Source organism: Manihot esculenta, chromosome 10 (genome assembly GCF_001659605.2).
Source record: "Manihot esculenta cultivar AM560-2 chromosome 10, M.esculenta_v8, whole genome shotgun sequence".
Classification (NCBI taxonomy): Eukaryota; Viridiplantae; Streptophyta; class Magnoliopsida; order Malpighiales; family Euphorbiaceae; genus Manihot; species Manihot esculenta.
In genome coordinates this window covers 28,444,129-28,460,442 of record NC_035170.2, presented here as the reverse complement: position 1 = coordinate 28,460,442, position 16,314 = coordinate 28,444,129, and the positions used below count along the sequence as shown (strand labels likewise).

The 16,314-nt window shown below is 33.4% G+C and overlaps 1 protein-coding gene across 5 annotated transcripts in view; it reads left to right on the top strand.

The window, feature by feature from the left end:
* LOC110624428 (DExH-box ATP-dependent RNA helicase DExH7, chloroplastic) overlaps positions 1 to 15,079 on the top strand; it is a 39,459-nt gene extending 24,380 nt beyond the window's left edge. For 3 of the 5 annotated variants that reach the window (XM_043961090.1, XM_021769556.2, XM_021769558.2), the window contains 18 exons: positions 43 to 226; positions 842 to 994; positions 1,083 to 1,184; positions 1,288 to 1,440; positions 2,866 to 2,970; positions 5,899 to 6,039; positions 6,135 to 6,224; positions 6,307 to 6,363; positions 7,572 to 7,655; positions 9,693 to 9,791; positions 9,887 to 10,027; positions 10,532 to 10,602; positions 11,203 to 11,272; positions 11,521 to 11,613; positions 11,891 to 12,103; positions 12,427 to 12,519; positions 13,691 to 13,813; positions 14,542 to 15,079. In XM_043961090.1, coding sequence (XP_043817025.1) covers positions 43 to 226; positions 842 to 994; positions 1,083 to 1,184; positions 1,288 to 1,440; positions 2,866 to 2,970; positions 5,899 to 6,039; positions 6,135 to 6,224; positions 6,307 to 6,363; positions 7,572 to 7,655; positions 9,693 to 9,791; positions 9,887 to 10,027; positions 10,532 to 10,602; positions 11,203 to 11,272; positions 11,521 to 11,613; positions 11,891 to 12,103; positions 12,427 to 12,519; positions 13,691 to 13,813; positions 14,542 to 14,619 — 2,050 coding nt within the window. In that variant the 3' untranslated portion in view covers positions 14,620 to 15,079. The remainder of the gene's footprint in view (positions 1 to 42; positions 227 to 841; positions 995 to 1,082; positions 1,185 to 1,287; positions 1,441 to 2,865; positions 2,971 to 5,898; positions 6,040 to 6,134; positions 6,225 to 6,306; positions 6,364 to 7,571; positions 7,656 to 9,692; positions 9,792 to 9,886; positions 10,028 to 10,531; positions 10,603 to 11,202; positions 11,273 to 11,520; positions 11,614 to 11,890; positions 12,104 to 12,426; positions 12,520 to 13,690; positions 13,814 to 14,541) is intronic. The other 2 variants (XR_002489412.2, XM_021769557.2) reach the window with 2 other exon arrangements.
* Positions 15,080 to 16,314: the final 1,235 nt, after the last annotated feature.

Below are 16,314 nucleotides of genomic sequence, written 5' to 3'. Positions count from 1 at the left end.
CTCTGAAAACGTGTTGATTATTATTAAATTGATGCCATTCAGGTCCGCAACGGTTGATTCAACTTTATTTTCAAGTTACTTTGGACACTGTCCTGTTCTTACTGCACAAGGCCGTACACATCCTGTGACAACTTACTTTCTTGAGGATATATATGAAAGTATCAACTATCACTTGGCTTCAGATTCTCCAGCTGCATTAAGATATGAAACATCCACAATTAATAAGGTGGTTTTACATATTAATTCCAAAATAAGGTTATGGTTTTTGATGCCACATGGGCTGGTTAATGTAGCACACATGATTTCATGACTCAGATTATGTAGATCCATTTTGAATATGTATAAAATATTAACTTCTTTTGCAGAGGTGATTTTCTAATTTTAAATCATTAATTTTTTTCCATTCATTTATGTAAATTGTAATTGACATGGTTGGACTGTTGATGTGGATTCGGTGAAGGTTTGCCTTCTTTACATATGAACTTCGAATTATATCTTACTTCCTAATGTGCTTGAATACAAGCCCTTCATAGTCTTATTTTAGCAGTTATTTGATGAATTTCTCAACAATAAATTGTATGCATGAAAGCTTGGTACCGTGCATTGTTTAATTAAGCATGTGTTAGGATCACTCTTGTTCTAGAAGGCTTTCTTGTTTGCAAATCTACAATTACTTTTTACATTTAATATTCTGGATGTTGGTTGGCTTCATTCATCAACTTTATGGTATTATTTACGTACTCCTTTAATTTTAGGTTTGGTCTGTTGGATGCATGTAGTTGGTCTTCTATTGCTAATTCAACATTTTTTTTGTCATTAACTTCTAAGTAATGAGTGGTAGCTGCAGAGTGGTCCTGTGAATAACCGCAGAGGAAAAAAGAACCTTGTATTATCTGGATGGGGGGATGATTCTTTGCTTTCAGAGGACTACGTTAATCCCCATTATGTTTCAAGCACTTATTGTTCTTATGGTGAGCAAACACAACAGAATTTGGTACGTGCAGTGGCTGTATTGATGTCATATTTTCCATGCCAATTATTTCAAGATTTTATAATATGCAATTGCTCAATCTTCTTTACAGAAAAGATTGAATGAAGATGTCATTGATTATGATCTGCTGGAAGACTTGATTTGCCATGTTGATGAAACATTTGATGAAGGTGCCATATTGGTCTTTTTGCCTGTAAGTCCATCAATAATGCTTTTGCAGCAATAACTCATTAGCATTTGCTTCTCTCTAAGTATGGTATTCTTCACAAATTTGATACACTTTCTACCCGTAACAGGGAGTGTCAGAAATTTACATGTTATTTGATAGGTTAGCAGCTTCTTATCGATTTGGTGGAGAATCAGCTGATTGGATTCTCCCTCTGCATTCATCTATAGCATCAATAGATCAGAAAAAGGTGTTTTTACGACCTCCTGAAAACATACGTAAGGTAATCTCTTGCTGTCAATTATTATTGATTCTTCTAGTGTTGTGGCTCATTGTAAAGACTAACCATTTTGAATTAGTTTAGGGTCTAATTATGTTTCTTCTAAGAATGCATTATTTTCCTCAACAAAGTTGCTCCTCATATAGAAGTTGTGATAAGTGATTTTGTTGCATGTTTAATTGTTTATGCAAACATCATTGGAGCTAAATTATGTGCTTGGATCTTGTACAAAGGAGGTCCTTGTCGGAGTTGGTTATCTTGTGATGAAATTTAGAGTTCCATGGGAGAGTAGGACAAAGATAATCGGTAAGGTAGGAGCTCAAAAGGAGGTAGGTCCCTTTAATCGGGTTCTAATTGATGTTCATTTGTAAAATAACCACTCGTGGAGCCCGCTTGCAAAGAATTTATAACTGAGAATATATCTTTGGTTTTATTAGTGTGGGTTCAGCTACTCAGTTTAGACTCCTTTTTGTACAACACTAATGCAAGGTGACAATTTGGAGACATATGGAGCCAATAGGTTTAGTTTGCCCTTGTATATTACATCATGGCACACTCCCTTGCTTCATGGGTTTCTTATGCTTCCAATCAGTAATGTTGTTATTCAAGAAATTTTCCTTCGAGCATGGACCACCAAAAATAAGAGAGAACATGGGCAGGCTGACTTGGAATCCATCTGATGCTTAAGGCAGTATGGATATTGAGTAAATCATAAAATTAATTATAGAGAAAATAGGGTACTTGATGATGGAGGCTACTCATATAGTGCATTTTGGATAGAGTTTGAAGTTTGAACACTGTGAGGAGCACATGTAAGACGATAAAATTGTATTTGAGATAGGTTATGGAATTTTATATGGATAAGGATAATCTCCTATAATCGATAATGTCCTATTTTGACTAGAACTCTGCCACTTTATGAGGAATCATAGGGTGTGATTCATAGCACCTGGGTCATTTGGTTAGACTGTGATACCACATATATAGTTAGATCATTGAGACTTCCTGAAACCTGAATCAACTGGTTCAAATGCTTAAATATTTTATGGATTTACATCAAGTAATTTTTGAAAACCAAACCAAATGTAGAAAATTCCCCCTTTGCTTTCTTTTGAAACCCTAGTTTAAAATGTGGTGTTGTACCCTGGTGGATGTCCTAAAAGAAATTTAGGATTGCCCCTGATGAAGGGATTGTAGCATTCAAGGCTTTTTTTTTCAAACACTTCCCAGAGCTCTGGAAAAAGTTGCAGCCAGTTGGATTTTCCTATTTAGAGAGCATAGCATTCTCATATTTAAGGGATTTGGATGGAAAAGTTCATGTATTCAATTGTGCTTGGATTTATATTCTTGAGAGGAGTGGTAAGATATTCTGGGTTCAATACTTGCCTTTTTCATTTTCTTTCTCTTTCTTTTCTGCTTTGTGTGCAGGTTATTATTGCAACAAACATTGCAGAGACAAGTATAACAATAGATGATGTAGTTTATGTGATTGACTGTGGGAAGCATAAAGAAAATCGTTACAATCCTCAGAAGGTCTGTTGTTTTTCCATCCTCTTTTGGTTTTCTGATTTTTTGTTTAAATTCTTTAAAAGATAATGATTAATGATAGTTGTTTTCAAGTATTTAATGTATTTCCACAAAGAGCACGGTCCTTTATATAATTTCAGCGCACAAAAATTTTACTTTTTGTCTGTATGACCTATACTAGGAGAGTTGCTATGTCTTAGATAATGAATTATACTATCTTAATGGACATGTATGTGAGAGCTTAGATATTGCGTAGTAGGTATACTAGGAGCCATAGTCTCATTATACAATGTTTAAAAGTCTTGGTACAGGCATTGGCTTTAGTCTTGAGAGCAGCACTTAATGTAAAATTTTGACAGCCAGACTTTTTTTCTACATATCCTTTATCAGGACCTTACTGCTGGAGAATCATAAGAATGGTTCATAATCATACCACCAACAACAGGTAGTTTATTTGAAAGTCAACATGGAGGTAATGAACATATAGAGTTGTTTTAGTAGCTTGCCATTACTTCAGTTGAAAATGAGCAGATGGTTACGAGTCAATTGTTGGAATTGCAAATGGCATGCTGTGAGGTGGTTTATAATTTTTTATGAGTGGACATGCAGAGCTCAGGGAACACAAAAATTGACCATCTTATGACAGGTTCAACCATCTGACAAATGAGGCTTTTATTGTGGACAAATCTCAAGTAATAACGAGTTTTAGGGGTATGGTGGTGAGCGAAGTCTTATTAGAGTAAGAAAAGGAGAAAATTCGGTAGGTGCTGTGAACAGATTACTGTTGCAGGCAACCTTTAAAAGATAGGAACAAGGAAAAGGAAGAGAGAGAGAAAGAAAGGAAATCAGACCAGGAAACATGCCTTTGAAAACTGTAGGAATAAACTTATGTTAAGGTAATAACTATTGGCAGAATTCCATATCAATAAAAAGGAACATTTGCTCTTTTAACGATTGAAATTTAAGGGAGGAGAGAATACTATTGTCTAGGATACTGTATTCTTATAGTCTAACCAGAACAAATCTATAAACAGCAAAGCAAACAAACTGAAAGCCGTCTAATTATGCTGAACTAGAAATTCCATGAAGCAGAAGCCCTTAAGCGAAGGAAACCATTGAGAAAACTTTGAGGTTTTACAAGAAAACCTGCGTTATTGAAGCTAGCAAATATTTAAAAATGATTGTTAATGTTCTACTTCCTTGATGTCCCTGTCCTTGTCATTAAATACTCTGTATGAAGCTTTTTTTTTCCCTTTATTTGTCCTAGATCCATGCTATTGTAAGAACTCTGTATGGTCCTGTTTATAAATGCACAAATTAACAAAAATGTAAAGAGGTATAGTCCAAACTTTTTGTTTGAATCTTGATTATTATTGTTATTTTTTAATAAAATTCATTGATATACTAAAGTACTTGAAAATGAAAGCGGTAATATTTCAAGGTTATGTGAATTGTTTTAGTTTATAGGCTCCACTGAAAATCATATATTATTAGGTTCACCAATTCTAGATAGCTGCATATCATCTTTTCCATTTAATCCTGTGAGCTAACATGTAATGCTTCTGGCACAAGCAATGACAACTTTTTCAGTTACTGGGATTTTTGTTTTTCTTCACTTGGAAATTATGTTAATAATTTTCTTTTTCTCCGCTGTTCTAAAAGTTAAGAAAGAAACAGAATGACATAATGCTGTCCAAACTCCAAACTGAAAACCTTAGGCCTGAGACCTTTGCTCTTTCCTAGAGGTCTTTATACTTTCTCTAGGGTTATAGAAAGTCAACTATGTAGTTATGCATGTGATATGCCGATAATTGATATTCTTTTCCTAAATTAGGTAGCATAATTGCAGGGATTTATTCTTATTTAGGATTCACACTCTTGTATACAAATTGTATCTTTGTTCAGAATGAATACACACAGAAAATATTCTTCAATAACATGGTATCAAAGCCTTCGGTTCTTTAGGATTTAGATACAATGCATGGGCACTATTCATAGACACTGTTCACACCTAAGTTTCTATCTTTTATTTGTGTTTTGTGCAACTCTATGAGTTGTTTTGCAATGTTTCCTTGCAGCATCATCTTTGGAGAGGGACTTTGGTTTGGGGTGATGTTTCTTTGTTCACATTACCTTGGAGAGGGATTTTGTGTTGATGTTTTCTTGTTGGCATTGTCTTTGGAGGGGGGAAGTGCAATTCTCAAGGTTGTTTTATCTTTTGTGCTTTGTGTGGGTGCCTTTGTGTGAGTATTTATGAGTCTGCTTATGAGCTACTAGTTGTAATCTGTTGTAAGAAAGTTTTTTGGCTTCTACATAGAATCTCATCAAGGGGAGTGTTGGAATTGATGAGATTCCATACTATAATTAAGGGAAATATTATGAAAAGTTATTTCCAGTTAGTGTAGGATAATATTTCTAAATAGGTAGAATAATTTATGTACATATATTCCTATTAGAGGGATTTGCTTTATTACTATTTCGTTGGAGAATCCCTTACTTTGTGGTATCAGACCATTTATATTTTGGATTTTCCATTATAAATAAGCAAGCCTTTATATTATGAGATTGAGAATCCGATTAAATAAAGATGTAGCCCTTTGAGGCTTTGTTTCTGTGGATGTAGGCTCACTCCAACCTGTGTGATTATGTGTGTGATTATGTAATTATTCTTTTCCTAAATTAGGTGGCATAATTATAGGGATTTATTCCTAGTTAGGCTTCACACTCTTTTAAATAAATTATACATTTGTTCAAAATGTATACGCATAGAAAATGTTCTTCAATAAGATCAAGGTTCAAATGAGCCTTTTTATTATTAGTTATATATATATATGTATATATATAGATGTCATCTCTGAGGTCCTATAGACTTTGTTCCAGTTCATTATTTAACTGTTGGTGGTGGTGTCTAAGCAGTTTTATTGTTTGTTTTAGAAATTAACAAGCATGGTTGAAGATTGGATATCTCAAGCAAATGCGAGACAGCGTCGTGGAAGAGCTGGACGTGTTAAACCTGGAACATGCTTTTGTTTGTACACATGTCATAGATATGAGAAAGTTATGCGTCCTTATCAGGTAACTTTTGCATGAATAATATTAAGGCATCTATCATCATGCACTTGCTGATAAATTTGTTGAATGTTCCTTTCTTCCCCTTGTATATTCACAAGGTTCCTGAGATGCTTCGGATGCCTTTAGTGGAGTTATGCTTGCAAATTAAGATACTTTCTCTGGGTCATATAAAGCCATTTCTATCAAAGGTAACTACCCCCTCCTGAGGCTCTGTAGGATAGATGGTTTAATTTGATGAGGTCTTCTAACTGATTATATTGTTAACTATAGGCTTTGGAACCTCCCAAGGATGAGGCAATGACCTCTGCGATTTCATTGTTATATGAGGTAGTTTTCTCCTATTGAATTGATAATTCTAACTTATGTTTGTCAATTGGGACTGTATGATGGGTAGAAATTGCAGAAAGGACAACTAATTCACTTGTATCACATGAGATATGCAAAGAGTTTTGACCAATTAAATTTATTGATATGTAAATTACCTAACAACTCATTCTAGTATTTCAGTTAGGTGAGACCAGAGTTTGTCTATCCTGATAGTCCAGAATGTAATTCTTGTAGAGATCAGAACTGGTTTTTTTTTTGGTCCTCATTTAACGATTAAAGTCTATAACCATCCTTAGACCTTAATATTTTTTAATATCTTAAGCTTTTTAGATGGGCGGTGGTTCGACATTTCTTAACTCGCAAATACTGCAGTTCTCACAAAAGGTATATTGACCAAAAAGAAAAAAAGTGGAGGTATTACTTTAGAATCTTGAAACAAAGTAAAGATTGAAGTGCCTGATGCTTATGAGAAGGAAATAGAATTTTCTGGAGCAAGATACGGCACAAACTTAAAGAGATCTATATGATTTAGCTGATTATAGTGTTAATCTTGTTTATTTGAATTATCCGACTCCAAAAGGACAAAAAGTGTCCTGCTTTGAGAAAAGCACAAGGTCTTTAGTACTTGTTGATGAACCTCAACAAAAGTGTAAGAGATTAAAGACTGTTCATGGGTTATTTCTGGCAAGTTTGAGTTTCTACGAGTGAATATTTGATTATTGGCACTTCTGGCTACTGGTAGACAAAGTTGAGGCTGATATGTAACAGTTACTATTTGTTGGTTCCTATTAAATCTGCTTGTCATCACTTAGCAGATTTTATATAAACTTGACAGCTTGCCATTTTATGTATGTTATCTTAGGAGGTTTTGGGAAATGTTTTGCACATATTAATAATCTTCCTAGGTTTTTGTTCAGTTTGCCGCATTCTCTCTCTCTCTCTTTCTCTCTCTCTCCAGAGGATTCCCCGGAAAGGGGATTAATTTGGGGAAATGAGATTGATTCTTGTATGTTACTGTTCTGTTCTCTTATTTGTATAGGTTGCTGCTGATACTCTTGCTAATTAAACAATAAGTTGCATATATTGTAATGTTTTATATTTCAAAAGTATCTACAGATTATAATTGTAGTGGCAGTTGTTACTTTGGGGCTTATATTTTCATCTAGCTTGCCTATGAAACTAACAACCTGCTGTTGGACCATTTTCAGGTTGGTGCTTTAGAAGGTGACGAGGAATTGACACCTCTTGGGCATCATTTAGCAAAACTTCCTGTTGATTTATTGATTGGAAAGGTTTAAATAAAAAATTGTTCTTTCTTATTTATTTTAGCACTTGGCTCTTTGGATTGAAACTTAAATAACTATTTTGGTGTCATACATTTTCTTTTTGTTGCTACTAGTTAGTTCAATGTTTTGACTTGAAGTTATTTAGGAGCATCCCATATAATGTTCTAAATTATATCTTGTGCTTTTGGAAACTATATGATCGGGATACAATAACACCTTTTCTATTTTCCTTTCTGCCCTTTTCTAGTTTAGATAGGAATTGGTCTTTTGAACTTATTTGAAGTGTTTACTTGTAAATCTTTTTACTCTATCCATTCTCCAAGTGTTGTTCCTTTTCTATTGAGAAATCAGATTTGGGGTAGCAAAAGTTCTGTTGCATATGGTTTATTTGAGGCCCTTTTAAGGAAAGTTAGGTGTGTTTTTAGATGTCAGAGCCTCAGAGGATCTTATGCAAAACTAATTATAGCTATGGCATTAGGGCTTAAAAGTTATGACATTGTGCTGGGTTATGATTGTGCACCTGATGCCCCCTGACCCATCGCCTGAAACAACCAAAGGCGGGTGATGTGAAAGAGGCACAGCCAGGTGAGCCTTAGAGAGCCCAGCCATAGATGCATGATTTTTCTTCTTCGTTTTCTTTTTTTCCCCTTTACCTACATGCAAGTAGTAAACAAGAAAAGAAGAGGAGGTTAAGATAGAAAATACCAGCTCAGGCCGTCTCCAGAGCATTTTTAGGTCATTTGTCTTCAACCCAAGTTGCAAGAAGAAGGGGAAGAAGTTGGAAGAAGCAGCAGCATCAGCTTGTACCTGGCTGCTACCTCTGCTCTGATCACGTGGCTGTCCCCTTTTCTGTTTTGTTTTATTTTTTTATCTGATTGTAATGTAAGAGTAGCATGCTGCATGTGGCTGTGTAGTGTATAGGAATAGTTGGCAAGGTTTAAATGTTATTGGGCCTAAAATTAATTTAGAAAGTTTTTAAATTTTTTGGCCTTAAATCTAATCTAAAATCTTTTTTATTTTCTTTTGCATTTATATTTATTTTTTTTAAAAATATTTTATATAAGTTAAAATAACTATAAACATGTTTATATGAAATGTATAGTTATTATTAATGAATTTATGAAATTCAATTTTAATAATTTTAATTTATTTTTAGTAAGGTAAAAATTACATGTATTGTATAAATTAAAATTATGATTTTAATTTTAAATTTATTTAAATGCATATACTGCATACTCAGTGGTGCAAGAAAATAAAAATAAGTAAGGAAATTAATTTTATACTAAAATACTTTTGTATGTGACTAATATTACATTCATTAAATCTATAGTATTTATATAATTTTTTTTTCTTGTGCCTTGTTTTGCTCAGACGTGAGCCAGCCTAGGCTCCAGGACCTCTTGGCGCTTTGTTGTGCATTGAGACTTTAATAACTATGGTTATGATTTGGTGTGCTAGTCAAGGCCATGCCTGAATTTTTTATAACTGAAGTGTTTTCTCAATATCATATGAAAATTGTTTTCTTGGCTTAGATAGAACATAAAAACAATGTAGCAGTTAAAACTCATAAACTATTTAAAAATTCTGTTCCTTTGTTGTACTGGACCTGAATGGTATTTGTATGAATTTATGCCCTTCAGGATGTGTTGCTTATAGATAGAAGTGTCAGCACTAATGTTGTATTCAATATCAAGGTGTTTGTTACTCGGTTCCGGTATGACTACTCTATTATATTAAGTTATTACTGTTGGTTTTTGTTGATGTCCTGTTGGCCTGACGGGAGCCATTATTGATGGATTCGGACTTTAGACTGTATTGTAGAATGAGGCTGGATTGAGATCAGTAGAGTAAGTTATTTTTTTTGTTGGTTCAGGGTAGCTTGGGAATGTTAGATATGAGCTATTTAAATCCTTGAGCACATGAAAAGCCTATTGAGAAATTAACAACTTATTAAACTTCATGGATGCTTTAACATCATATCTATTTCTTCTACAGCAATTTCCCTTCGGAATATACCTTAACCATTTTGCTCTGGAAATGCAGATGATGCTGTATGGTGCAATATTCGGTTGCTTATCACCTATTCTCTCGATTTCTGCATTTCTTAGCCATAAATCACCTTTTGTCTACCCGAAAGATGAGGTTTCTCTTCTAATACTGCACTAAATTTTCCTCCCTATTTCTGCACTTTTTCCCTATTTTTTAATATGTTACCTTTTATCTCTCATAAATTCCAGAGGCAAAATGTTGAAAGAGCAAAGCTAGCTTTGCTGACTGATAAGCTAGATGGCTCAAGTGATTCAAATGAAAGTGACAGGCAGTCTGACCACATTGTGATGATGGTTGCATATAAGAAATGGGAGAAAATTCTGAATGAGGTTAGTCAGTATTCTATATCCGGTAAATGGGTCAAAAAGATTTTGAATAAGGCAGTTTAGTTTTGAGTATAGTCGCAAAGTTTTTAATTATATTTTGATATTCTTATGCACACAATTATGTTGTAAATTTGCAGCTATTTTGAACCATCTTAAGTAGATTTATTCTAGGACACTTAAAAAGTATGTTAAGATGATATACATAAATACTTTTCCTGGGCATAGTTCAAAGTTTCTGTGATTTATTTAGTTCAAGCTTATGTTGAGCAATTTAGCAACACTCCATTTTGTACACTTTCTTAATGTATCCTTGGAGGAGGTTGATATCCTCTGCAATATCTTTTTTTTTTTTTTTTTGGCTAGTTTAGGACATTAATATTTCAAGAGACATAAAAATTCCTGTACATGCACGCTTCATATTTACACTTGTACCAATGGTTGAGTATAATGCATATAATGGCATTTTGAAATTCAATATTAACTAATATTTAAATTTGACAATTGCAGAAGGGAGTTAAAGCTGCGCAGCAATTTTGCAGTTCTTATTTTTTAAGCAGTTCGGTTATGTTCATGATAAGGTTTAGTTTCTCCTCTTTATTCTTTGTTTTCTTGTATCTGTTGCCTGTTGTGTTAATGCATTTATGCAGTTTATGCTTTTTGTCTTGCATTTTGCATTGTAAGTGAGCTATATTGGTACTTGCAACACCTTTATTTTGTAATATTACATCTATAAAAACTAGTAATTTATATTCGATAATCTCTCTGTTGGATATGATTAACATCTGGTTCCATCAGTGCAAAGAATACTAGCTCTCATTTTCATGGTCTCTGCAAGTTCTTGTAAATTGTATAGTTCTATAAATTTCCCTAATTTAGGAATCACCTTGTGAATATAAGATCAGAGTGATTCGATTTTCATCAAGATTTTTCAGCAGGTTTTATTGCAAAGTCAAATGTTCTCAGTCTATGTGAAGGCAATGTGGAAGAATAACTTTACCTATACATATGGTTACTTATCATGTAAATGTGCCTTATGATTAAAAGTTCTGTTCTCATTTGTTTTAATATAGTTTGCAATTATTTATTCTCTTTTCCTTTTTCCTTTTTTGAGTACTCATTTTCTTTCTTCTTAATTCATTTAAAAAGGCATATTGTTTTTTATATATTTCTAATTTTAGAGACATGAGGATACAATTTGGAACGCTGCTAGCAGACATTGGGTTTATTAACGTTCCAAAAAAATATCAGGTACTGTGGTCATGCTTCTTTATGCATCATTACATCTACCTGATTTTTAAGAAATAGTTCACTAAGTTGTTTACATTGTTCTTACTTTGAATAGATTCAGTAAGCAAGCTACAATTACTGCTATACCATTTTTATTCAGTTCTAAAATAATTCTTTATTGCCATTTACTTTGAACTTGTCTTTGAAAAATCTGTGTCCATATATAGCTAGTCAAAATTTTAACAATGTCAGCTGGTTTCTTTGTCCAGAATCTTGGAAAAAACAAAGAGAATCTTGGTAGTTGGTTGTCGGACAAATCACAGCCATTCAATATGTATTCACATCATTCCTCAATTGTGAAGGTAACAGCAGTGCAGCTTTTTCTTACATTTAGTTAGATGTTATCGTGATGTTAATAAAAGTTGAAATGCTACTTGATTCTTTTTCCTGTCTGTTCGGATGCATATTTTTTCTCCTTCATTACTTCTTTTATTTTGCTGTCGAGATTGTTTGTGCAGTGCCATTAACTATTTCTATAACAGACAAAAGCACATTATCGATTCTACCAAGCCAGAATATGAAAGTTCAAATTTACAGCGTTTGTTTTGTCTTTAGATGGATTTTAAGACATTGTTGCAGGCAATTTTATGTGCAGGTTTATACCCAAATGTGGCTGCCACTGAACAAGGCATTACCACAACAGCTATCAACAGCCTTAAACAGTCCAGTAGCCCTGCAATAAAGGGTCATCCAGTCTGGTATGATGGAAGAAGAGAGGTTCACATACACCCTTCTTCAATCAACAGTAATTTAAGAGCGTTTCAGCACCCATTCCTCGTCTTCCTTGAAAAGGTTTGCAAATTTTCCATCCTCGGACTTCATATGTTTCTTTCGTGCAATCAACAGTAGTTTAAGAGCGTTTCAGCACCCATTTTGTAATGTTAAGTTACTGTGGGATTAGCAATATTTTTCTGGTTTGCAGTTTATATGAACTCCAAAGAAGTCAAAGTTCTAAGCTTTGGCATTTTTGAAAATAGTAGAATCATGAAATATGTGGTATGGTATAATTGTTGAAAAATTGTTGCAAGAAGCTGAAGTTCAATTGCAATATCCCTGTAATCAATTTGTGCACAGAACATCAGGCTTATAATGCATCAATTTGTTTTCACTTTCAGGTTGAGACCAACAAAGTCTTTCTGCGGGACACGACAATCATATCTCCCTTCTCTATCTTGCTATTTGGTGGCGTCATTAACATTCAACATCAGGTATCTTCTTTGTCTCTTTCGCCAACGATAATATCAACATTTTTCTGTAGATCTATCAGTGTTTAAATACTAAGTAATCTCCTGACAAATCAAGTGCATCAGAAATGTGGAGTTTACCAAACTGCAACACCTGAAATGTAAATGCAGATGTAAGCTAGTATTTTTGAAGGGAGAAAAGTTTGATAAGCAGATGCCCATTTTTCTAGAGGTTTGATGAAAAAAATTACTTGCATATTCCCCATAAGCAATGCAAACGGTGCAAGTCCAATAATCCCAAATGATGGTAACAAAAATAATTTCTCCAACTCGAATGCTTGTAATAAGATTTTTCCCTATTGTACTTTATGCGTGCCGTTGAATCCCCTTCGGTTTGGAAAGGGGTAATGTACCCTTATATGGACTATAGACACTCCTCCCCTTGAGATAGTTTTTTGGTGAGTTAGGCCTGACTCAGATTTAATGTGGTATGCTTGGCCCAGATTTAATGTTGTATCAGAAAGCCTCCCATCTGATGTTGGACTTGCCGCAGGGAGGTGTTGAATTTCCTAACGTGTCTTTATATAGGCTATAGTCACTCCTCCCCTTGAACTAGCTAGAGTGAGTTAGAACTGGCATAGATTTAACACGTACATTGAACCAAAAAAGAAGGAAATGGAATTAAATAAATAAATAAAATCATTCAAGTCATATCTAGACGCGTTATTATTACCTGACATTCATGCTCCATCAGAAAAGAAACTGAATCACCAAACTGTCTGCTACAAATAATTATAATTTTTTAAAGCAACCAGTAGCCTTACCAGTTTCAGTATCATAAGAAAGAACAGTTCATGATGCTCTTAACATAATACAAAAATTTGATGTAAATCAAAATGCTTTTTGGAGAAAAATGACAGGATTTCTGGCCTGCATGACACATTTCTTCATTATAGAACTTTTAATTAGTAATCTTTCATGCTTGATCATGTAACGTCCATCATCTTTCTTGATATCATGATGTGCATAATTTGCATTATCTTAGCTTCGCCTCATTTTGAGACCCTTTGGGGCTATATACAATTATAGAGTGCATCATTCAAGAGGTTAATGTTATGGGTTAATGCCTTTTTCCACTTTCTTAAAGAGGTAAATCTCTCTCTTTCTCCCTAATTTCTTATATTCTCCTTTGCAGACAGGACTTGTTACTATAGATGGATGGCTAAAGCTAGCGGCTCCAGCCCAATCTGCTGTCTTGTTTAAGGAGCTCCGATCAGCTCTTCATTCTCTATTGAAGGAACTTATTCAAAAACCAAAGGTTGTTTCTCCATACACTCTTTTGTAGGTCATACAAGTCATCAATTGCAATAGTTTGACACTTTGTTGATGGTTTACTTGGTGTTGGACCATCTTCTAGAATCAGGGCAGCCATGGTTCAGTTCCAGGCCGGCACGAGAACTGAACCAGTGGCTCCATTTCCTGGGCCAGGGAGATGGGGACCGATGTAAGGGGCAGGTCCTGCTTTTGTTCCAACTCACTTTGGTTCAATTTTGGTTAAATTCAAGTGTCTTTTTTTTCTTTTTCTCAAAGAATTTTTTTGGTTTTCGACCATTTTTTTTCTGAACTGGTCGGTTTAATTTCGGATTTGAGCAGTCTTGATAGAATATGATTTTCTTGAATACTGAATTAAGAAATTCAAATACTATAGTGCATCATAGATACTGTTTCCCTGACCAGATCATAGCTATTACTACCTCCTGCATGCTAGAATCTACAGCAACTAATGTTGGTTTCTATCTCTCATTTGTGTGGTTTTTGTTGCTAAGCAATTGGCAAGGGTTACCCTTTGGTTGTGCTTCAGTTTTTTCAGCTACTAAATCTTCCAAGCACCAACCAGGAGGTGCCATGCAAATTGCACTAATGGAATACTGTGTCTTCATTGCCCTTAACCATATTATCTAATAGCTACAGTTTCTTCTGATTTGCTTCATTTTTTTCCCTGGCATATGTGCACCTGGATGATATATTTATTTCAATGTCTTACAGAATGCAAGTATTGTTGAGAATGAGGTCATCAGATCTATGATTCAGCTGCTGTTAGATGAAGACAAACCCTTGTCATAAGTTACAAAGCAACAGACTTTGCAACCATCTTTGCTGGTCATTACATATCACTACAGGCTACAGCAGCGACACCGTTTCTCCCTAATCATGACATAAGACATGAAGTTCAGTATTGAGGATGCATGATCAACTTCATTATAGCATGCTTCACAGTTCATATCATATACCTTCCATTTAGAACCAAAAATTTCGTAAGAAATCAATTATTTTCTTGGGATTATCTTATTTAAAATAAAAGAATTTAGTTCTTTTAATTTGAAAAATGTCAATTATGCACAAAGATAAAATCATGCATGATCATATAAGAATTCATCTGAATTCTTATCTTGTAAACTCATTCATGACAAATATAAGGATAAAGAAATAGTCAAAGCCTAAGCAGAAGGCTTGACAAGTTATCCATGGTGCTATACATGTATTCTCGTTTGGATCTAATTGAGTATGTTGCCCATGAACATCATGTATGAATTCTCCATTGGTACTTATTGGATATTTTGCTTGTATTATAACTACTCCTAATAAAGAATGGATCATTAAAAAAGAAATTTATAACTTAACGTTCCTTTTTCGTTTTGTTTGTTTTGGTTGTAATTGATGGTGGATTTTTGTCGAATGATTATATAAAAAAGATGAAATTTTAATTTTTATAGAAAAAAATATAATAAATAAAAATAAAGTAAAAAATTTATCGATTGAATTAAAATTTTATTTTTTAAAAAATATTTTTTATATTTTTTTCGTACTTAACAAATTATTGATTTCTAGTGTAACTCGAGCAGTAATTATTTATCTACTGCTGGCTATCTTGAGGGTTGGTGACTTTATTATTATTATTATTATTATTATTGATTAATTGCAAACTGGAATGATCTATATATTTCAATGACTTGTGCAACTATTGTTTAATAATGAATTGGTGATCCGGCTGCCCTTAATTGGATGAAGACAAACCCTTAAGATAAGCAACAGAATCTACAAGCATTGAGCAGGATTCGATTCAAATCGAAAAAATTGATCGAATTGAAAATTTGATTCAGTTTTTTATACATTTCAATTCGGTTTGATTTTTAATTTTAGATATTTTGGTTATTTTAGTTCGATTTGGTTTTGATCAAAAAAAAATTGAAAAAATCAAATCGAACTGATTAGTGATAATATGTTTTTTTTATAATATAGAAATTAAATTATATTAAAATTAAAATATTTTAATTAAATTTTAAAATACTAAAAATAAAGTATAAAAAATAAAAAAAATTATTAAAAATCAAAACTGATCAAATTAAATCGAATCAGATCGGTTCAATTCGATTTGATTTTTGATCAAAATCAGTTCGGTTCGGTTTTCATAAACACTACTGTTAACGTGGTGATAGTGATAGTGATGGACTGTTTTCGCTTTCTAGGAAGGACACAAACCAACGTTAATGCAAAACAGCAGAAATGGGTGTGAACGAAATCATGCACGTGCAGATAAAAGACAAACATCGAATCTTTTTGCTCTCTTATGTCTACGTGATTAAGTTCTCATTTTTCCTTTATTCAACAGATTATATATAAATTTTTTTTGTCAAAATTACCGACTTAATTGAATTCTTATTTTATTTGGAATATTCTCAATATTGAAATTTATATTAATAGAGAATATTTTAATTGCCATTATTATTTTTATTTACTATTGATTTTTTTTTAAAAAAA